This window comes from Sarcophilus harrisii, chromosome 3, assembly GCF_902635505.1.
Source record: "Sarcophilus harrisii chromosome 3, mSarHar1.11, whole genome shotgun sequence".
Classification (NCBI taxonomy): domain Eukaryota; kingdom Metazoa; phylum Chordata; class Mammalia; order Dasyuromorphia; family Dasyuridae; genus Sarcophilus; species Sarcophilus harrisii.
The window spans coordinates 68548601-68568217 of record NC_045428.1 but is presented as its reverse complement, the minus strand read 5'-3'; the positions used below and the strand labels follow the sequence as shown (position 1 = coordinate 68568217).

The 19617-nt window shown below is 31.3% G+C and overlaps 1 protein-coding gene across 4 annotated transcripts in view; it reads left to right on the top strand.

Moving 5' to 3' along the window:
- The window catches only part of SPAG16 (sperm associated antigen 16), a 1146423-nt gene that overhangs the window by 702342 nt on the left and 424464 nt on the right, over positions 1-19617 (top strand). Inside the window, exon 14 of one of the 4 annotated variants that reach the window (XM_031958105.1) lies at positions 16093-16335. The exons of the other annotated variants lie outside the window; for them this stretch is intronic. Within the exon in view, the coding sequence (XP_031813965.1) occupies positions 16093-16167 (75 nt within the window). The 3' untranslated portion in view covers positions 16168-16335. Of the gene's footprint in view, positions 1-16092; positions 16336-19617 lie in introns of those variants that run through there. 4 annotated transcript variants of the gene reach the window in all.

The window sequence follows — 19617 nt, the reverse complement described above, 5'->3', positions numbered from 1 at the left end:
CTCCTTGATCTAATATCCTGGAATTTAGCTACTACTTTTCATTTTGGGGTCTCTTTCAGGAGGTGATTGGTGAATTTTTTCAATGGCTAGTTTACCTTTTTGTTCTAGGACATCAGAGCAGTTTTCCCTGATGATTTCCTAAAAAGGTTCTTTTTTGCATTGTGGTTTTCAGGTAGTCCAATAATCCTTGGATTGTCTCTTCAAGTCTATTTCCTAGGTCAGTTGTTTTTTCTTATGAGATATTTTATATTTTCTTCTTTTTTTCCCCTTTTTTGGTTTTGTTTGCCTGATTCTTGATGTCTCATTAAGTCATTCATTTCCATTTGTCCAATTCCAATTTTTAGTGAATTATTTTCTTTACTTTGCTTTTCTGCCTCCTTTTCTATTTGGCCAATTAAACTTTTAAATGAGTTTTCTTCATTGGATTTTTTTTTTCCATTCCACCAATTCTAATTTTGAGCGAGTTGTTCTCAATTTCTATTTCACCTATTCTGTTTTTCAAGATAATGTTTTTTTTTTTTTTTCCATTTTGCCAAATCTATTTTAAGGAGTGATTTTCTTCACACAATTTCTATGTTTCCTTTCCCAAAGCTTGCAATTTGTTTCCCCATTTTTCTTCTAACTCTCTTAAGATATTTTTGGAATTCTTCCAAGAGAACTTTTTGAGTTGGAGAGAGCAACTCATATCACTCCTTGAAACTTTATCTGGAGATGTTTTGCCTTTAGTTCCTCAGGGTTTGAGATCTGGTCTTTGTCTCCATAATAGCTAACTATGTTCAGAGCTTTTTTTTTTTTTTTTTTGCTCATTTTTAAAGGTTGAGGATTTCTTTTTGGGCAAAAAGGAGATTTTGTCAAGTTTCCTCTGCTGGCAATAGTGGCTTCATTCTGCTGCTTGAGGCCAGTGCTGCTGGCTTCTTTCCCATGATGGATGGGTGTGGCCAAGTCCCACTGCTTATTATACTGAGGTTCAGGGCTCACTATTTGCTTTCTGTAGTCATCTTGGAGATCTGCTGATCCATTGACTTCTGAACAAGGACTGAGTAGCCAACAGGCTGTATTTTAGCTAAAAGCCTCCCGTCCATTCTCCTAGGGGATGACTAGCTGCTCTGCACTGTTCTGGGCTTCCCTGTCCTATGCCTGTTCCAGTCATATTTATGATGTTTATTTGGCTCCTCTTATTTTTAGTTTATTAATCAATCAATCATCAAGTATTCACAAATTTTTTACTCTGTGCCAAGCACTATGTTAGTCCCTGCGAATGCAAAAACAAACACAATAAAGCCTTACTTTCTGATTGACTCATTGAAGCTTTCAGGGTGATGATGGTCACTATTCAAATTGCCCTTAAAAGTGGATTTATCCCATCATTTTATGTTAGTGATGATGTTTAGTTCCAGTGATGAAACTAGATGCTTAATTTGGTGTCTATAATAGAATTAAACCTACCAAGTATAAGTCCATATTATCAAACAAAATGTTAATGATTAACTATGATATATGTGTGTGTTTGCATGTATATATTACATGATGGTAGCTTATATTTACTTTATAGTAGCTTATATTTCTGATATTTACACAAACAATTCAATGACTCAATGGATAGAGCACTGGATCTCGAGTCAGGAAGACATGAATTTCAGTCTTGCTTTTGATACTTGTTACTTGTGTAACCCTGGGTGTGCAGCTTAGCCCTTGTTAACTTTGGTGTTCTCATCTGTAAAACAGGAATCATAAAATTACCTACCTCCCAAGGTTGTTGTGAAAGGCAAATGAAAAAAAAATGTAATGTGCTTAGCACAGTAGTATATACTACATGCTACATAAATTTTAAAATTATTGTTCACAAAAATTCTGCAATGTTCAAAAAAAAAAGAACAAGAGTCTACAACATATAGTTTCATAAGCTTAATCAGGTGGGTGGGGAACTAATTGAATGGACAAGATGAAATTGTGGTTATAGCTATATTAATGTCAAGTTAACAGAAATTTTCCACTGGAATATCACAGCGATCTATATTTATCCTTCTGCTATTTAAAAATTTTTTATCAATGATTTACAAAATGATGTAGATTACATACTTATTACCTTTACAGATGACAAAAAAAACAGGGAGAGTAAACTAATGTATTGTAAGACAGAAGGAAGACTGTCCTTCTTTATGGGATGACCATAATGTTTCGAAAGGTTAAAAACCTTACAGAAACTCTAATAAGATGATACAGAAGAGTTTTAAATGTAAAGTCTTACACTTGCATTCAAAAACCAGTCTCTCAAGTAGCATATGAGGGAGGCATTGAACCCACAATTAGTTTTGATATAAGGAAAGACTTTCCAACAATTAGAGCTATCCAAGATTAGGAAGGTGATTGTAATTCTTTTCCCTCACTCAAAGTCTTCAAACAAATGTTTGATGATTTCTTTATATCAAATGAAATAGTATGTGTAAAGATATGGTTAAACCTTAAAGCATTATCCAATGTTAGCAATGGTGAGAATGAGGATAATATGGTAATAGGAGCTCCTTTTTGTAGTCTGTCTATATAGCAGAAAAGGTTTCTTTCAATTTGAAAACTGTATTCCTCTAAGGTAAATGAACCTTTTGTTGTTGACATTATTGGTTGGATTTTTTTGTTGTTATTCTTCTCATTGTAAGATATAGCAATCTAATTAATGTAGTAAAGTGACTTCCATTAAGTGATATTACAAAATTTTCTCAAACTTCATCTTTGCTGTATTTTCATGTTTTGACACTTTTGATCACTCTGTAATTCTAGAAACTCTTTTCCCTTGAGTTTTTATGATACTAGTCTCTGTTGATTCTCTTCTTGAACCTCAATCTCCTTTTCTCATTCATCATTTATATCACACTCACTGAATGTAGGTAAAAACCAAAGCTGTGCCCTGAGATGCCCACTTCTTTTCTCTATATATATATACTCACATGATGACCTTATCAATTCTCATAAGTTTAATTATCTCTGAAAATGACTATCAAGTCTAATTAAATATAGCATATACATATATATAATATATACACATATGTGTATATATATATATATAAACATAATACATCTGTACACAATATATATCTGCCATGTATAATGTATATTACATATAATGTATGTGAGTATGTAAAGTATATCCATATAATTATTATACATATAATTATGTATAATATATACATGCCCATAACATGCATGTAGTGACATATATTATATACATATATTATAGAATTAAATTTCTATTTCTTTTTAACTGCCTGTTGGAAATGGTATATTGAAAATTTCATAAACATCTTAAATTCAGCTTGACTGAAACAGAAATCATATTTCTCCCTGAAATAAAGCAACCTCTATCTTTCAAACATCTCCATTTCTACAAAGTACATCATCATTTATCAAATATCCCAAGTTTAGAATCTTGACATTATGCTTAGAGCCTCACTTTGCTTCACCTTACATATCCATTCAGTTGCCAAATCTTGTTTTGTTTTGGCCAAAGGATCTTTACATCTGCACTCTGCTTTCTATTTACAGTCATCCCCCTACCCCCTTACTGCCTCTCACTTAGACTTCCTAAGCTTCTCATTGGTTTTCGAGCCAAGCTATCCAAGCTTAGAAAGGTGATTGTAATTCTTTCCCTCACTCAAGTCTTCAAACAAATGTTTGATGATTTCTTTAGATCAAGGTTTTCCCTCCTCTGATACATCTTCCACACAGATGACAAAATAGCTTTTTACAAAGCACAGGTCTGTCCTAGCAAAAAAAAATTCAGTGGTTCCCTACTATTATTTTTCTGATCAAATATAAACACTTTTACATAGTGTTTAAAGCTATTATGTGCCTAAATTACCTTTTTAATATTTTTAGATTTTATTCCTTTTTATATACTCTTCAATCCTGGCATATGGATTTTTTTATTATGTCTTATACACTACATATCTTCTCCTCACTATACCTTTTCCTCTGCTGCTCTCCTTGACTAGAACACACTGCCTTCTCATCTGCACATTTCAGAATCCTGTTTTATTCCAGGTTTAGGTTCATCTTTACCTTCATGAAGTTTTTTTTCAAATTTCCTTATACTCTGTTTATTTTTATATATTCTTCATATATTTATGGACATTTATTTGCTCTTCCCTGATAGAATGTAAACTGTTTGAGAGCAAAGATTCTTTTATCTTTTTATTCCTAGAAGAGCCAAGGCACATGATAAGTGTTCAAAAATGCTTATTGACTGATTGATTTTAGTTGATTCTCCAAAGTTACCAGCACAGTGGTAGAGATAGGAGTCAAATCTTCTCTCTCATTCTAGGTTTTCTCTCACATTATGGCTATTCTTATAATGTTTCTGATTATGTGGTATTAGATGGTCTTCATTTGACAGTTCAAGAAAATGCAGAAGTCACTGGGAAATAAGAATACTCCTTAGTCAAGTCAGTGTGCCGTAGTTAAAGAACATTGCAGGCCATATCATGGCAATTAAAGTCAATTTCATACCTCTTTTCTCTGAAAAGAAATTTTGTTGTGGAAATATGAGAATCAAAAGAAAGATGAGACATTTATATAGTGAGAATGCAGTAACTTAAGGACAACCTGAATTTTCCTTTAGTAGCTGATTTGCTATGTCAAGAAAACACAAGGAAGACTTCTGTGACATTTGGGCATCATGATAATATATTTGCTGGGCACTGTGAACAATATTTGCACAGATTTGGCAGCATATATGATTTTGATCTGCTTTATTTGTTGTTGTTGTTGCAGCAATTTCAAAGATATTTTCATTGATTTTTCTGGTTATATAAACAATGATCACTGACAGCAAATTTATATTAAGGTTACTAAATTAATGGTCCTATTATCTTAGGTGTTTGATTTTGGAATTGTTTTCTTTTTCCTAGATCAAGATAACTACTTAGACTTTCCTAGGTAATGTCTATTGAGATACTTCCCTTCATACTATACTATTCTATGAATGTTAAAAACAAAATGAAGCAAAATGCTGGAAAGTTTTATTTTCTAGCGCTAGATGTCTAGAGAACAATACTTATATAAATACACACAAACACACAGAGATATAGATAGATAGAAAAATTCATACATGTATGTGTATGTTTTTATAGAGCATGTATATATATATACATATATACATATATGAATGTTATATTTTATAATATATGCATATGACATGAATATGTTGTAGACACATCTACATGTATTATTGGAGGCTATATTTTAGAGATAATTGAAACTTAGTTTTGATACTAATAAAATTTTTCCCTGTGGAAAGAACCTTAGAACTCATTTGACAAATTTGACAAATCTTTGTTAGACAAATGAGGATATCTGAATTTCCCAGGTGAATTGACTTGCCATAAGTCACATAATTAGTGACAGACTTAGACCTAAAACTTTATTTCATTATTTTTTCCAATATATTATTCTGACCACTGCCACCTAAAACATAACTAAATCAAAGAGGGTAGGGCAGGTCAGATTGGGGAATAAGCACATGAATAAGAATAGGAAATTATAACTGAAAGAGAGTAAGAGGAAGGTGGCTATGAAAAACTTTTTGGATAAGATTAAAAGGAATACCTCTGTCATCTAATCCAATATGAAAGAAAAGGGCACTAGCAATAGCAGTGATTTCCATAGTAAAGGAAATATGTGTAGTTTTGTTTCATGATTAGGTACAAAAGAGAAAGTCCATTGTGCTCATGTATTAAGCTTGTGCAATTTTTATAGCTATTAATTTTTGGAAATTATTGTATATGATCTATATGTGTTATATACATAGATCATGAATTGGGCCCAGGATTGAACAGAACCACACAGTGTGGAAATTTGAAAAAAGCTCTTTTAATAGTCTCAGATGTCTCTCAGAAACAAAAGTCCATGTTTATAATATCAGTGTCTAACTGTGTTGCTTTGGTGATTGCAAAGCTTCTTTAATGACCCCAAATTTTTCATGAAAGCAAAAGCCCAATGCTTAGCACAGTACCTAGTACACAGTAGGTGATTAATGTTTACTGACTTAACTGATTTTAACATCAGTATCCTACAAGAATTGTTTATGGCAGCAATGTATTGAATAAAACGTTCACCATTACAAAAATGACATATGACATAGAATGCAATGAAAAGGTACTTTATGGATATGGAAAGTCTGTGTAATATAACCAAAGAGAACTCTGAAGAATAGAAGTAAAATATATATTCAAAGTAATATATGATAGGAAGAGAAGAAAGGCTAGTCACATTATAAGATTGAAGGATGATGGATGGGCAGTCAGTGACTCACTGGTACAATCTCAATATCCAGAGAAAGCAAGGAGGTTCTCTGCCATGTTGGCTAGACCCTGAATTGTGAACATGTGGAGGACATGGATAAAAATCACATGGGATGGGTAGCAAAGAATTGGAAAATGAGTAGATGTGCATCATTTGGGGAATGGCTAAATAAATTGTGGTATATGAAGACAATGACATATTATTGATCTATAAAGAAGAACAAGCTGATTTTAGAAAGGCCTGAAAAAATTTACATAAACTGATGTTGAGCAAAACAAGCAGAACAAGGAATACATTGTACTCCATAAGACCAAGAACATGCAATGATCAATTATGAAAGACTTGGTTCTTTTCAGTGGTTCAGTGATCCGAAGCAATCCCAATAGACTTTGGACAGAAAAATGCCATCTGCCTCTAGAAAAAGAATGAAAAAGACTGAATATAAATCAGCATATACTATGTTCACTTCTTTTTTCTGTTTTTTTAATCTTTCCCATGCTTTTTTCCCCTTTTGCTCTAATTTTTCTCTTCCAACAAGATTCATAAAGCAAAGTGTATTAAAAATAAATAAATGTATTAGGGGAAAATAAATACAATAAAAATGGATAAATACACAAGAATCAACCAAAAAAAAAAAAAAAACAAATAGAAAAAGTCACATAAGATGGGCAAGAGTGAATGGGTTGCGATCTGATCTGCCTCACTGAGGGAGCTTCCAAGTTATTGAAAACATAGGTTTATTAAAGGAATTGAAGAAGTGAATGAATTTTTCCTTAGGGGAAAAGGTTGTTTTTATTTTACTGTATTATACTTATTATTGTAATCCACAAACAATTGACACAGCAGGACATATCATCACAGTCACAGAAAAGATAGTCCTGCTGTATGGAGCCCTCACCAAATGAAATCTGCAGTAATGCTTGCAGTTCTATATGCCATATTTTATAAGAAGGATATGAATGAGTCAGAGATTGTTCATGGAGAGACAAACCATGATAGTAAAAAAAAAATCATAAGTTCATACTAAAAGAAAATGGAATGTATGATTTTTCCATTAGGGCAGCACAATAAGGTTTTATTTTTTTTCAATGTTTGGAAATTTGTGTTTTTATGAAGCAATGGAAATTGAAATTGTCCAATTTGGAAGCGTGGATTTTGTTACTTGGTACTATTATATCATTTTCATAATGATTTTAAAATGAAATGCTCCTCTACATTTTTACCATTGCTTATACTTGAAATACTGATTTTTTAATTAAAATTAACTCATCAGCCCTCATTCTCCCACATAAGATATTATCACCATTTTTGCATAAATAGAAACTAAGTTGAAATAAAATTAAATGAGCCTTAATAACATAAGTGATAGAACCCTAAACACTTTGATTTTCGTATAGTATTAAAGATCATCATTAAGTGATATGCTCTTCTTGTTGAATTATAGAAAGAAGTAAGCACATTTTAATTTCACACTTATCACTAATGAGAAAGTTGGACAATGCAATTATTAATAACATCATGAAATATGTGTTTACAAAATCTAAATGGAACGATCTTAGATTTTCCCCAATAACCTATAGCATAAAACAGGAGATTGCAGTTTACAACTAGGTTACTATGAACAGGAGAATAAACTGGCTGACTGTGTTATTCTTCATAACACAACAAAATAAACAACATATATATGTTAACATATAAATAATATGATAATATCATATAATAATATATGATAAACAACAAAATAAAAAATAATAATTAGGTAAAATCTAAAATATTTTGTACAAGCATAATCAATACAGTTTAATTTAAAAAAAAAGGTATGGAGTGGGAAAAGTTTTTTCATTAATATCTCATATCTTAATATCTTATGTTAAAAAATATGATCTATAAATGGGGAACTCGCATAAAAAGATCAAGGCAATCTTCAAAAGACAAGTCAAAGATACAGAATAATTTTCAAAAGAGGAAAATGAAAACTATCAACTATACAAAAATCATTCAAAGTCATTGAGAGAAATCTAATTTAAATGAATTCTGAGATATTTGTCCATATTGGCCAGATTAACAAAGATAAGAAAATTCATTATTCTAGGTATCTGAAAGCGCAAGGACACTCATCTTTTTGGTTTTGACAGTTTGATGGGTAAAATGTGATACATGGAAATGGGTCTAATTTAAATCACTTTAATTCTTTTTAATTTTTTTTTAAATAAAGCTTTTTATTTTCAAAACATGCATGGATAATTTTTCAACATTAACCCTTGTAAAACCTTGAATCACTTTGATTCTTAAACAAACTTTTTCTTCTTTTGGAAATAGTTTCCTTGTATTCTTTGAATGTTTTGCTACTTGACACTAGAAATTAACTTCCTGTATTTTTAATAGTTTTTCATATAACTTAGATTTCAAGTTTTCTGTAATTATTTTTCCAATCTGTAATTTTAATTTTGTTTATATTCTTTTATTTTAAGATGGTAGGATTTAATTTCATTTACATATTCATTAATACATTAAAAGGTTGTCACCGCTGTATGAGATAAATACATTCCTATACTATCTTTCATCTATTTTTGGTTCTTTTTAAAATAAATGCTTGCCTATCAGCCATTAAAATTCACCATTATATATGATATGAAATGCCAGTCTCTATTTTTTCTGGTCATGTTGCTAATTAATTTCCCCATGTGCATTTGTTTAAAAATGAGCACTTTCTCTAGGTTTTACCTAATAAAAATTCATTTTAAATACTATTATATATGTATATGATATATAATATTATTTTAAATAATATTGTATATCTCAATTCTAGTCCATTGGTTTATGTTTATATTTTTGCGATTACTACATATTTTAATCATAGCCATTCCATAATATGTGTCAGTTTGAGAGTACAAGTTTACCTTAATTAATTTCTCTTCCCCTCCTATGTATTTTTAATGTTCCTGTTTGTTTTTTTAATGCACATTTTGTAGCTTATCCAATTCTGTGAATAAGTTTGTGTCACTTTAATTTTGTGTTCCTTTTAATATGTAATTCATTTTGCAAATATTGTTTAACATGTTGATGCTAGCCATCCATGAACATTGAAATGCTCTTCTAATAATTTTAATTTTATTTTAATTATTACAGTCTAACCTTCAGTGACCCTTGTTGGAGCCCCAGGGACTGGTGTACTGTTTCATTCCTTTTTTGTTTATTAAGTATATTCAAACATACGTTTTGGATCATCAAACTGAAATTGTCCAGTTCTGAGCAAATCTGGCTTCTTTGGCTAATTTTCTCCCATACTAGCATCTCAGAAAATATTTTAATTATAATTATTTAGATTATAGTTCAGATCTAGGGTTTTTCTCCTAGAGGCCCAAATAAACAAAGTGTCCAACAAACAATGTGACTAAGATATAGGACAAAACATTTTTCTATATACAAAAAGAATGCTAAATTCAGAACACACATAAGTATTTGACCAAAAAAATGAAATTCAGTAGCTTAATAATGGGTAATTATTACAGTGGGCTAAGTGGCGGATATTTAAATCATAACTAAAATTTTTCAGCATTGCTAATTAGGCATTCTGCATTTCAGTTGCACTGGAACTGTCCTTGTAGTTGTCTGCTGATAAAATTGACATGTTTGGTTCAGTCTTCTCCTTGTTGATGACCCTTTTAAGTGTGCAAATAGACATCGGGGAGGAGTCCTCCTCAACATCTCCAGCTCTTTCTATTGCACAAAGTTTTTTCCAATCCTAGTTGCATCCATATTTACTTTTTTTTGCCTAAAATGAGGAAAGGAAAGACAAAAGAGACAGCCCAAACCCAATCACATCCCAGATGTGATTCAGCTGCCTTGTACATGTACCATGTGGAGGCTGAATGAAACCATTTGAGGCTTCCTGCTACCTCTTAGGAAACAAATTAGAGTTAGTCCTGAAAAGAAAGCCGAGAATACTAAAGGAAACACAGTGAATCATTTAGTTCTTCACACTCTAAAGACAAGAGGATTCTTATAGTGTAAGCTCTTCAGAGATGAGACATGAATGGCTTGAAGCTTAAACTTCATCCCCTAATCTTCTACAATCCTTCAGATATAGGAATGACAACTTTGTGTATACTCTATGGGTTGTTGGGAAGGATGTCCCCTAAAATAATAGTTTTATAGTTATTCTTATAAAGGGGATGTTTGTATTTAGGTAAGCTGATTCTTGTACATTTGTTGGGTTTCATTGTGGTTATAAACGAGGTTTCATTTTATGATAGTTATTGATCTTTATTAATGTAAATAAGAATGCAAATGATTTGAAAGATTACTCTTCTATCCTAACAATCTTATCAAACTTATTTATTCTCTCAATTATTTTCCTTCAGATGGTTTGATTTTCTAGTTATACTATTATGTCCTTTACAGATAATTATATTTTACCCCTTTTATTTCCAGTTATTCTCTCATAGCTTTTTTAAACTGATTAACAGAAATTTGATTCCTCACTCTCTCACTCGAGCCCAGCTTCATCCAGACTGTTGCCAATGTCTGTCAATTTCACCTTTAGAACATTTCTCAGATATTTCCTTCAAGTCACACTCTCATTGCCTCATATCTGAACTATTTCAATAATCCACCAGGGGAACTTCCTGCTTCAAATCTCTTCCCACCCCAACCCATTCTCTATTCAGTCACTGAAGTGATTTTACTAAAGCACAGATCTGACTATCTGTCAGATTTTGCTAAAGCACAGACCCTACCCCCAAATTCTAGTAACTCACTATTGCCGTTAGGATCAAAAATAAAACCTTCTATTTATCGTTGAAATCCCCTCTTATTTTTCCACTCTTACACTTTATTCCCCAACACATGCTCTTTGATCCAATGACAATGCCCTCTTGGCTTCCCACAAACAAGACTCTCCATATCCCAAATTCTAGGCATGTTCATTGTCTATTCCTCATACCTATATGTCTTCCATGTCTCCCAAACACTTCCTTCTTATCTTCTCTTCCTGACTTTCCTGGGTACCTTTATATTCCTACATTCCATCTTTAATTTGAAGCCATTCCAATTCTCTCAATTCTAGTGCTTTTCCTCTATTAATTATTCACTATTTATACTGAATATAACTTGCTTTGTAATTTTTTTTGCATGTTGTCTTGACCTTTAGATTATAAGTTTCTTGAGACTAGATATCATCCTTTATTTCTTTTTATATACACAATACTAAGCAGAGTACCTGTCACATAGTTATTGCAGACTGGAATCTCAAGTATCCAGTTGTGTCATTTTGTTGCATAGGGATTCCAAGGAAATAGGCACACAAAACCAGGGAGTTCAGTTCCAACTTCCTGAGGGAATTTACTTAGAGAATCCCCTTGTAATAGAACTTTGATCTAAGAGACATAAAGCAGTGGAGGATTTGTGTATCTCACGACTTTGTTCTTGCCACATTTTATTTATTTATTACTGAGATTGCTTTAGGGAGAGAGGGATGGAATAGGCAGGATATGGTCAAAGTAGCAGGTTATTTTGAATGTTAACCAAGAGAGACTTGGATGTTAGCTAGCTAGCCACACATCAATCTTCACTTAGCTAGAATATTTCTCAGTTTCTTTCCCCTAACTGCAGCTATAATTCATTTAACTCATAATGTTCCTAACTGCAACTATGATTCATTTATCCCCACAAGAGTAGGTACTTAATAAGTGATTGATAAAAGCACTCAGGACAATGAGCATTGTAGAAATGTTAGCTATTATTGTTGTTGTTTTATTTAAATCAAGAAAATGTTTGCTTTATAAAAGATATTAAGTAGCACTCAATAATTTTTCTATGAATAATCTACCTTGTTAATTATTTATTCTTTAGTCTTTAAAGAATTCATCAGTTAACCAATCTAATCCAAGTCAATTGTCTTCAATGTTATAAAGTAATTCAATGATTGTAAGAGATAACCAGACATAGCCAAGAGAAGGGCCTGTTAGGAAAAAGGAAGAATTACACAATTTTCCTGTTAAATTTTGAGTGTGATCACGAATGTCAACTAATAGAGTACCTCGTCTACCAGGCAACTATTTAAATACTCCTTAAATGATGAATTGCTATTGAAAACTGATGAAGAGTATTTATACATTGGGAACTTTCTATATGACCAAAACCAAAAGTTTGTACTCTATACCCACAAATAAATAAAACTTCAGTGCTAATTCATCATATTTTCTTCTGGAATTGGTTTATTTAATTGATTATTTCCTGTGTGTATATTTTGATAATATACAATATTAGATAATTCATTATTTTATACATTTTGCCTAATTTTTATAACTTAGCATTCTTTTATTTAATATATTTCCTTTTTAATCTATACTTTTATTTTTTTCCCTTATTTTTATTGCTTGCTACAATTTGTACTTATATTGCTCTTTAAAAATAACCAGTAACTGGTTTTATTTATCAATTATCAATGAATATTAATTTTTCATTTAATAATTGTTTCATTTCCTAATCTACTTATTTCAACTATTCACTTTCTAATTATTTCTTTGGGATTATCACTCTTTGTTTTCAAGTTATTGTTATTTTTAATATTCCAATTAATATTTAATTTTTTATTATTTTTTCACTTATTAACATAGGAACTGGAAGACATTTTCTTCTAATGAAGAATCTTCTAACTGAATACTTTGGCTACTGCTTATAAAATAGAATATGGGTGTTTTTTTTTCATTGTCTTTTAATTTACTTTTATTCATATTTTTTCTTTAATCCAGTTAATAGTTTCCATGTGGTTGGCCTGTCTTTTATTTGTGGTTTTCTTCTTATTTTATAACAATGTGGCCCCAAAATAAAATATCTTTAATTTATACTTTTAAATACTTATAGGATTTCATTGATATACAATCAATACGTATGTGCATTCCTTGTGTACTTGAAAAGAGAAAAGAGTGTTGATCATCTGCTTCTCCCAGTTAGTTTTCCTCTTATAACTGTTACTTCTAGCTCTAAAGAAGTACTTCACATATGTGAATTTTTATTATTGATTATTTATTAGTTTTTGTGATTATCTGATAGTAGAGTATTATATCTAATACACATATTTTATTCTATTAGCCTATTAACTTTTTAATTCAAATTTAGGAACCATTTACGTATATATGTATTCATATGGAAAGAACAAAAAGAACAAGAGGGAAAGACTATTTGTACATGTGGCTTATTTTTCTGTTCACCATTATTTAATATCCTTGTTTGCCTTTCAGAGTGTTTTTTTATTTGTTTGAATTCTGCTTTATTTTATATCATTTCTACTCTCTGGAACTTTCTATTATTTAATGCATTTTAGATTACCTTCTTACTGTTAGTCTGGTTATATTGTTTTACCTTAAATGTTTCCCTTAAACAATCTACTAGTGGGTTTTGTTTCTTGAACCATTCTATAATTCTTTTGCTTTTATTTTGGGTAAACAGACTATTTAGATTTATTGTTATAAGTTTTTTATTTGATTTGTCTTTTAGTGTTTCTCCTCATCATTATAGATGTTTCCTGGAGAGAGCATGATCTCTTTTAAACTTGAATGTCTATTTCAGTTATAAAAATGGTGAAATAAACTATATTTCTATTTTAAAACTATTTTTACAATGTTTTGAAGTTACTCTCTATTTTTATTATAGCAAGGAATGATCCTGTAAAAGGATCACACTTATAGAAGTGTGAGCTCATTTCCCTCCCACTGTATCTTGTTTTGATTTATCATTATTGAATATGGATATATTTTAGTATTCTTTTTGTTCTTATACATGGGTCAACATAAGTATTTTTATCTAAGCATTAGATAGTTTTTTTCAGAAAGCCTTTCTTTGAATTAATGTCCTTTTTAATGATTACTTCCATAACACTGAACATCTTATCAAATCTTTCTGGACTTCAGTTTTGTTATCAATAAAATAAGGAAAGTAGAACAGGTAGCCTGCAAAGTCCTTGTAAATATGCATGAATTATATTAATTCTGTAGTTTAATAGATATACAGTTTAATAGATGTTACATTTCTTTTGTTGACTCACCTTCAAATTCCCCTGGCTTCTTTCAAGATGTACTTCAAATCCTACCCTCTTCAGGTGGTCTTTCTTGGTCCTTCTACCAATTGATTCCTTTTCTTTTTAGATTACTCTGTGTACTCTTTAATGATTTATATGTGCATGTATATGTTATTATCACCATTAAGATGTGTGGACATTGAAGACAGGAACTGTTTGTTCCCCTTTGTTTCTTCAGTGCTTAACTCAATAATTAGTAATTTCAAAAGTCTTAATAACATTTGTTGACTAGCTAACTGACTGAGTGTAGTTCTTATATGTTCCATTTGTACAACCTTGCTTGGTTTTGTCCAGTATGTAAAGTTTTCTTTAATTAAACCTCAAATGCATAAACTTCTTTCTTTATTGGAGATAACTTTGCTATTTTCTTTTGATTTGTAACATTCATATGCATCCTTGGTTCATAAGTTCTGTTATATATTGGTGCTTGTTCTTCAATTTCATTTTTATTAACTATTTGCTCAACTTTATTTTTACTGTTATTTGTAAATTTTGCTCAGTTTTTCAGTTCTCAGATGCTAGTTTGTGATTTTCATAACTAATTTCTCCTCTTTTCTTGTGAGTTTTTTTATTTTTTGGTGCTGAATAAGAATGCCTTTAATATTTTATTGTTTCTGTGACCTATTCCATACATAAATATTTAACCTTTAATTCTACAAATATCCTTTGTTTTTTATAAAATATGTTTATTGTGCCATGATTTTTAAAGATGAAATACTTTTTTAAAATTCATGAATGGGAGAGGGCCATGAGACAGACTGATTTAAGGTGATATGAGGATCAACTTGATCTGTGTCTAGAAAGGTCTTGTCATTGTTGACAACCATTTTGGGGAGGAAAATTCAACTTTCAGACCTGGCATGGAAATTGATGCAACATACTCCAGAGTGCTCTTAAATGAGGACTAGAGTTAGAAAATTGAGCTAAGATTATAGGTAGTAAATCTGAAGTCCATCTTCTGAGAGCTGATGAATGGTAACAGGCAGTTGGCCTTGCCATTGTAAAAGTTAGCAACTGTATTGTTTGGTGGTGAAGATCAGAATGGTGGTCGTAGTTGCTCATTTGAGGAGGTTGAATTCTATATAACAGGTAGTTGATAGATAATCTTATAACTCTTAAAATAAAAAAAAGTTTTTCATGGTATTCAACTATTTCAGCTGTTGTTAAAGTCTAGAACTCAAGAGGCAAATGGTTGGCTGGATACCTTCCAAATTTTGCAGCTGTGATAGAAAGCAGCCCCTTTGTTGGCTTCTGGAACTATTGTGTTGAAAAACTGATACCTGATGCTACCTGTATTGTAAGCCAAGTCAGCCAGAAGCAATCCAGTACAGTGCCATTGGAGAAAGTTATATATATAAAGGAATATAAGACCAAATAACAAGGAGGTTCAGAATCATTCTAGGTGCTCCTAAAGACTGAAAAAGCTGAAGGTCACATAGACGGTCAGAGTTTAAAAGTCAGAAAAAGTCTCTGTTGGATTCCAAACCATCCTTATGGATATTTGGCCTGGTGATTGTTGAAAGCTGAAGCTATAAAAATGAATATATAATTAGGAAGTGCTGACAGATGATGGAGAATTTGGAAGTGGTAGAATTATTGTGGGCCTAAGAATACTATGGCAACATGATGTCCAATCACAAAGTTATCTCTATTTCTATAGGTGATTTTTTTTCTTTTTCCAGATTTTTGTTTATTTGTTTGTTTTTGTGTTTTGGTAGGGTAAAAGGGAGAAAAAAGGAGAAAAGTGGAATTTCTTCATGTTGAGAAGATTTGGCCAGAATTTGCTCCCCTGATTCTGTCCAGTCTACTATCTTCTATCATTAATATCCAGAAACCATGTGCTTGATTTATCATACATTCTAAAGTTCACCAAAGAATCAAAATCAAGCAAGCAAGAGTTGGTAGCAGCTATGAAGATAACAGATGTGGTATCTCAGTTGAAATAAAGACCTTTATAGATGTTAGCCTTGAAAATCTAAATGTTTAAAGTTATATTACAGATTGGATCCTACCTCCTTAGGTAATTTCGGCATGCAAGGTAGCAGGGACAGAAAATTGAGATATTGCCCCAGGCACAGGATTTCACCATAGGCAAAAAAAGAAATTTCTATCCAAAATAATTATCTTTCCTTTATTCATCATGCATGAACCTTAATCCTATGTCCACATTCTATAATATATGCCTGCTATGTTCTCAGTTTCCATTCACTTACTAAATAAGCAGATCAAGAATTCCCAGATAATTGTGGCCATGTTTGCTTAACAGAATTTGTGCACCCTTACTATTTTATCCAGTCTAGTCCCCAATCTGTCGTTTTTTTCCCTCAAAGAACTAATTTGCTACTTTCTCCTTTTTTATTAAGACTCTTTCTATACAATATGTCATATTGAAAAAATTGCTTTATACAGTAATATCCATTACATAATAAATTACCTTCCGTAAATTTTTAAGATTATCGGAATAAACAAATTTCACTTAGAGAATCACTTCAGCATAGTTGTTTCTATGATGTTTGGATGAAATTTTTCATCAGCCAAAGGAGTAGAAGAATGATGGCTCCAAGGAATCATCAAAACTATTAAGAATAAATGACATCTGTTATTGTTTCAGAGGAAGCTACCAGCTCATTTGCCAATAGGTGAAGAAATATTTGCTCATACAATGATCTAAGAAATAAATAAATACACAAGCACCCTTAAGTTCTATATAGTGCCTTTCAAATTTCCCATTTATCATAGCTTAGTAGAATAAAGAAGGGGAAAGAATGCTGAAAGTCCTACATGTTTAAAAGATCTATAAATATTAATTTATCAGAAGGTATAATATGGAGGAACTGGAGCTGGAATACCAGGTCTGAAGTCAGGAGGACTTCATCTTCCTTGGGTCAAATCTGGTCTCAGATAGGTATTTGCTGTGTGATCTCGGGCAAGTCATTTAACTCTGCTTACCTCAGTTATCCTATCTATAAAATGAGCTAGAGAATTAAACGGCCAACAATTTTATTATTTTTGTCAAGTAAAGTCCTAATAGGGTCACAAAGAATCAGATATGACTGAGCAATAAGTATTTAATAATAAACAAATTAGGGAAATGAAACTTATTTATAGTGACACGCTTGTTAAAAATTGAACTAACACACAACCACCAAGGTTAAAGATGACTCAAAATTTTCATAAGGATGCAATTATAGAAGTTAGTAAAAATAGTTTTGTTACTACACAGAAAGTAATAATTTATTTTTATTTTAAGGTGAATGTATGGAGAAAAGGCTCTGAAGATAATTTTAGCTCATGTGCTAATATCTATTGTAAAAGATGAAGAAGATATTTTAAAAATTGACAGTATTCTATAAAACAAGTGAGCATGTTCCTTTACATATAGTCTTTAAGGGATAGTATAAACAAAAGATGTTGTTGAAAGTTTTAGACAATATGAATTGGAATTGAGAAATGAAAGCAGAGAAAGACTATATAGAATACTTAAACCAATAAATCATGAATTTTTTGAAAATAATAAGAATGAACTGGTTTTGCAAGAAATGAATAATGTCATAAAAATGAAATGGACTCTATATTAAAAGGTAGAAAATAACTGTCTTACCAGTATGGTAGTTATTTCAGAATATCTTTATATGTCCAGTCACATCATGGATTTCTTTGGGCAAGGTTAAAATCAACACCACAGGAGAAGGAAGTATAAAGTTGAGAAAAATACTGGGTATAATTTCATCAGCTTTCATGGAACCTATTTATAAAAAGATGGAAGATGGAAGGTAAATATATCTACTCTGATTATCACAATTTTTAGAGAAACTTAATGAATGTAAACCATTTACCATATTTAGGAAGGCAAAAGAAACCAGAAACTATCTTAGCAAGCAGCCATTTAATTTACTTTCTAAATAGAGAAACATGCCAGCCAAGGAAACCATCAGTTTAGAACACAAGGTCATTTAACAGACACTGTGAAGAAAGACATAGATGATTATAAGAAGTGTCACTTTACCATAAACCAAAAAGCAATAGAGCAGAAAACAAAAATGTAGGAAACCTGGGTGAGATATACAAAGCCACATTATTCTAAAAACATTTATACTTGAAACTGGCATTCAAAAATGATATTTTTTTGTTTTAGCATAAAGTATGTTCCCTTTGCTTGCCCCTCCTCTACCAAAGAACAATCCTTTATAATAAATAATAAAAAGAGGAGGGGAAATCAACAAAAATCTGTCATCTCTGCCAAGTCTTACACTATGCATAATTTCCCTTATATATGCTTCCCTACTTCAACAAAAAAGCGAGGGAAGAAGATTTTCACATCTTTTTTGTGGCCAAGTTTAATCTTTATAATTTCACAACATTTAGAATTTGGCATGTCTGGAGACAAGAGGCAATGATCCTGCTCCAAAGAAAGAAAGAATGAGGGATTAGACAGATAGAATAAAATCCAAGAGATCGTAATGTCATGAGAAAAGATGAAAAAAGAGATGGTCAAAATTAGCAGAACGGATATTAGCAGAACGGATATTATTATATTAATAATGTTTTTTAGAATTCACTTGTGAATCCATTTGGCCCTGGAAATTTTTTTTTCTTAGGGAATTCATTAATGGCTTGTTCAATTTCTTTTTCTAAAATGGGACTATTTAAGTAATTTGTTTCCTCTTCTATTAATCTGGGAAATTTCTGTTTTGGTTAGATTGTTAGGTTTACTGCCATACAGTTAGGAAAAAACAGCTCCTTATTATTGATTTAATTTCTTTTTCATTCATGCTAAGTTCACCTTTTCATTTTTGATGCTGGTGATTTAGGTTTTTTTAATTCCTTTCCTTGTTCTAATTCAATTAACCACAAGTTTATCTGTTTTATTGTTTTTTTTTCATAAAACTATTTCTTATTAATCTCTCTTTGGAGTTTCAGAATTTCTAATTTGGTATTTAATCAGGGGGGTTTTAATTTGTTCTCTTTTCTAGCTTTTTAGTTGCATGCCTCTTGTGTCCTGCTTTCTAGAGCCCCCAAATTGGGGTGACAAAATGTACTGATGCTTTCTAGAGCCTCCACAGCCAGGTGATTAAAATATACTTTCCTAGTGGAGATGTGATGAGGTGGGACTCCCGAGGATGGTGGGAAAATGGAATCTGTTTATTTTCAAGGACTTTCCCTTTTTTATAATAATACAAAAACAACACTGTACACTTGGGAAAACTTGATATTGTATGTAGATTGCCACCTGGTATCACTCT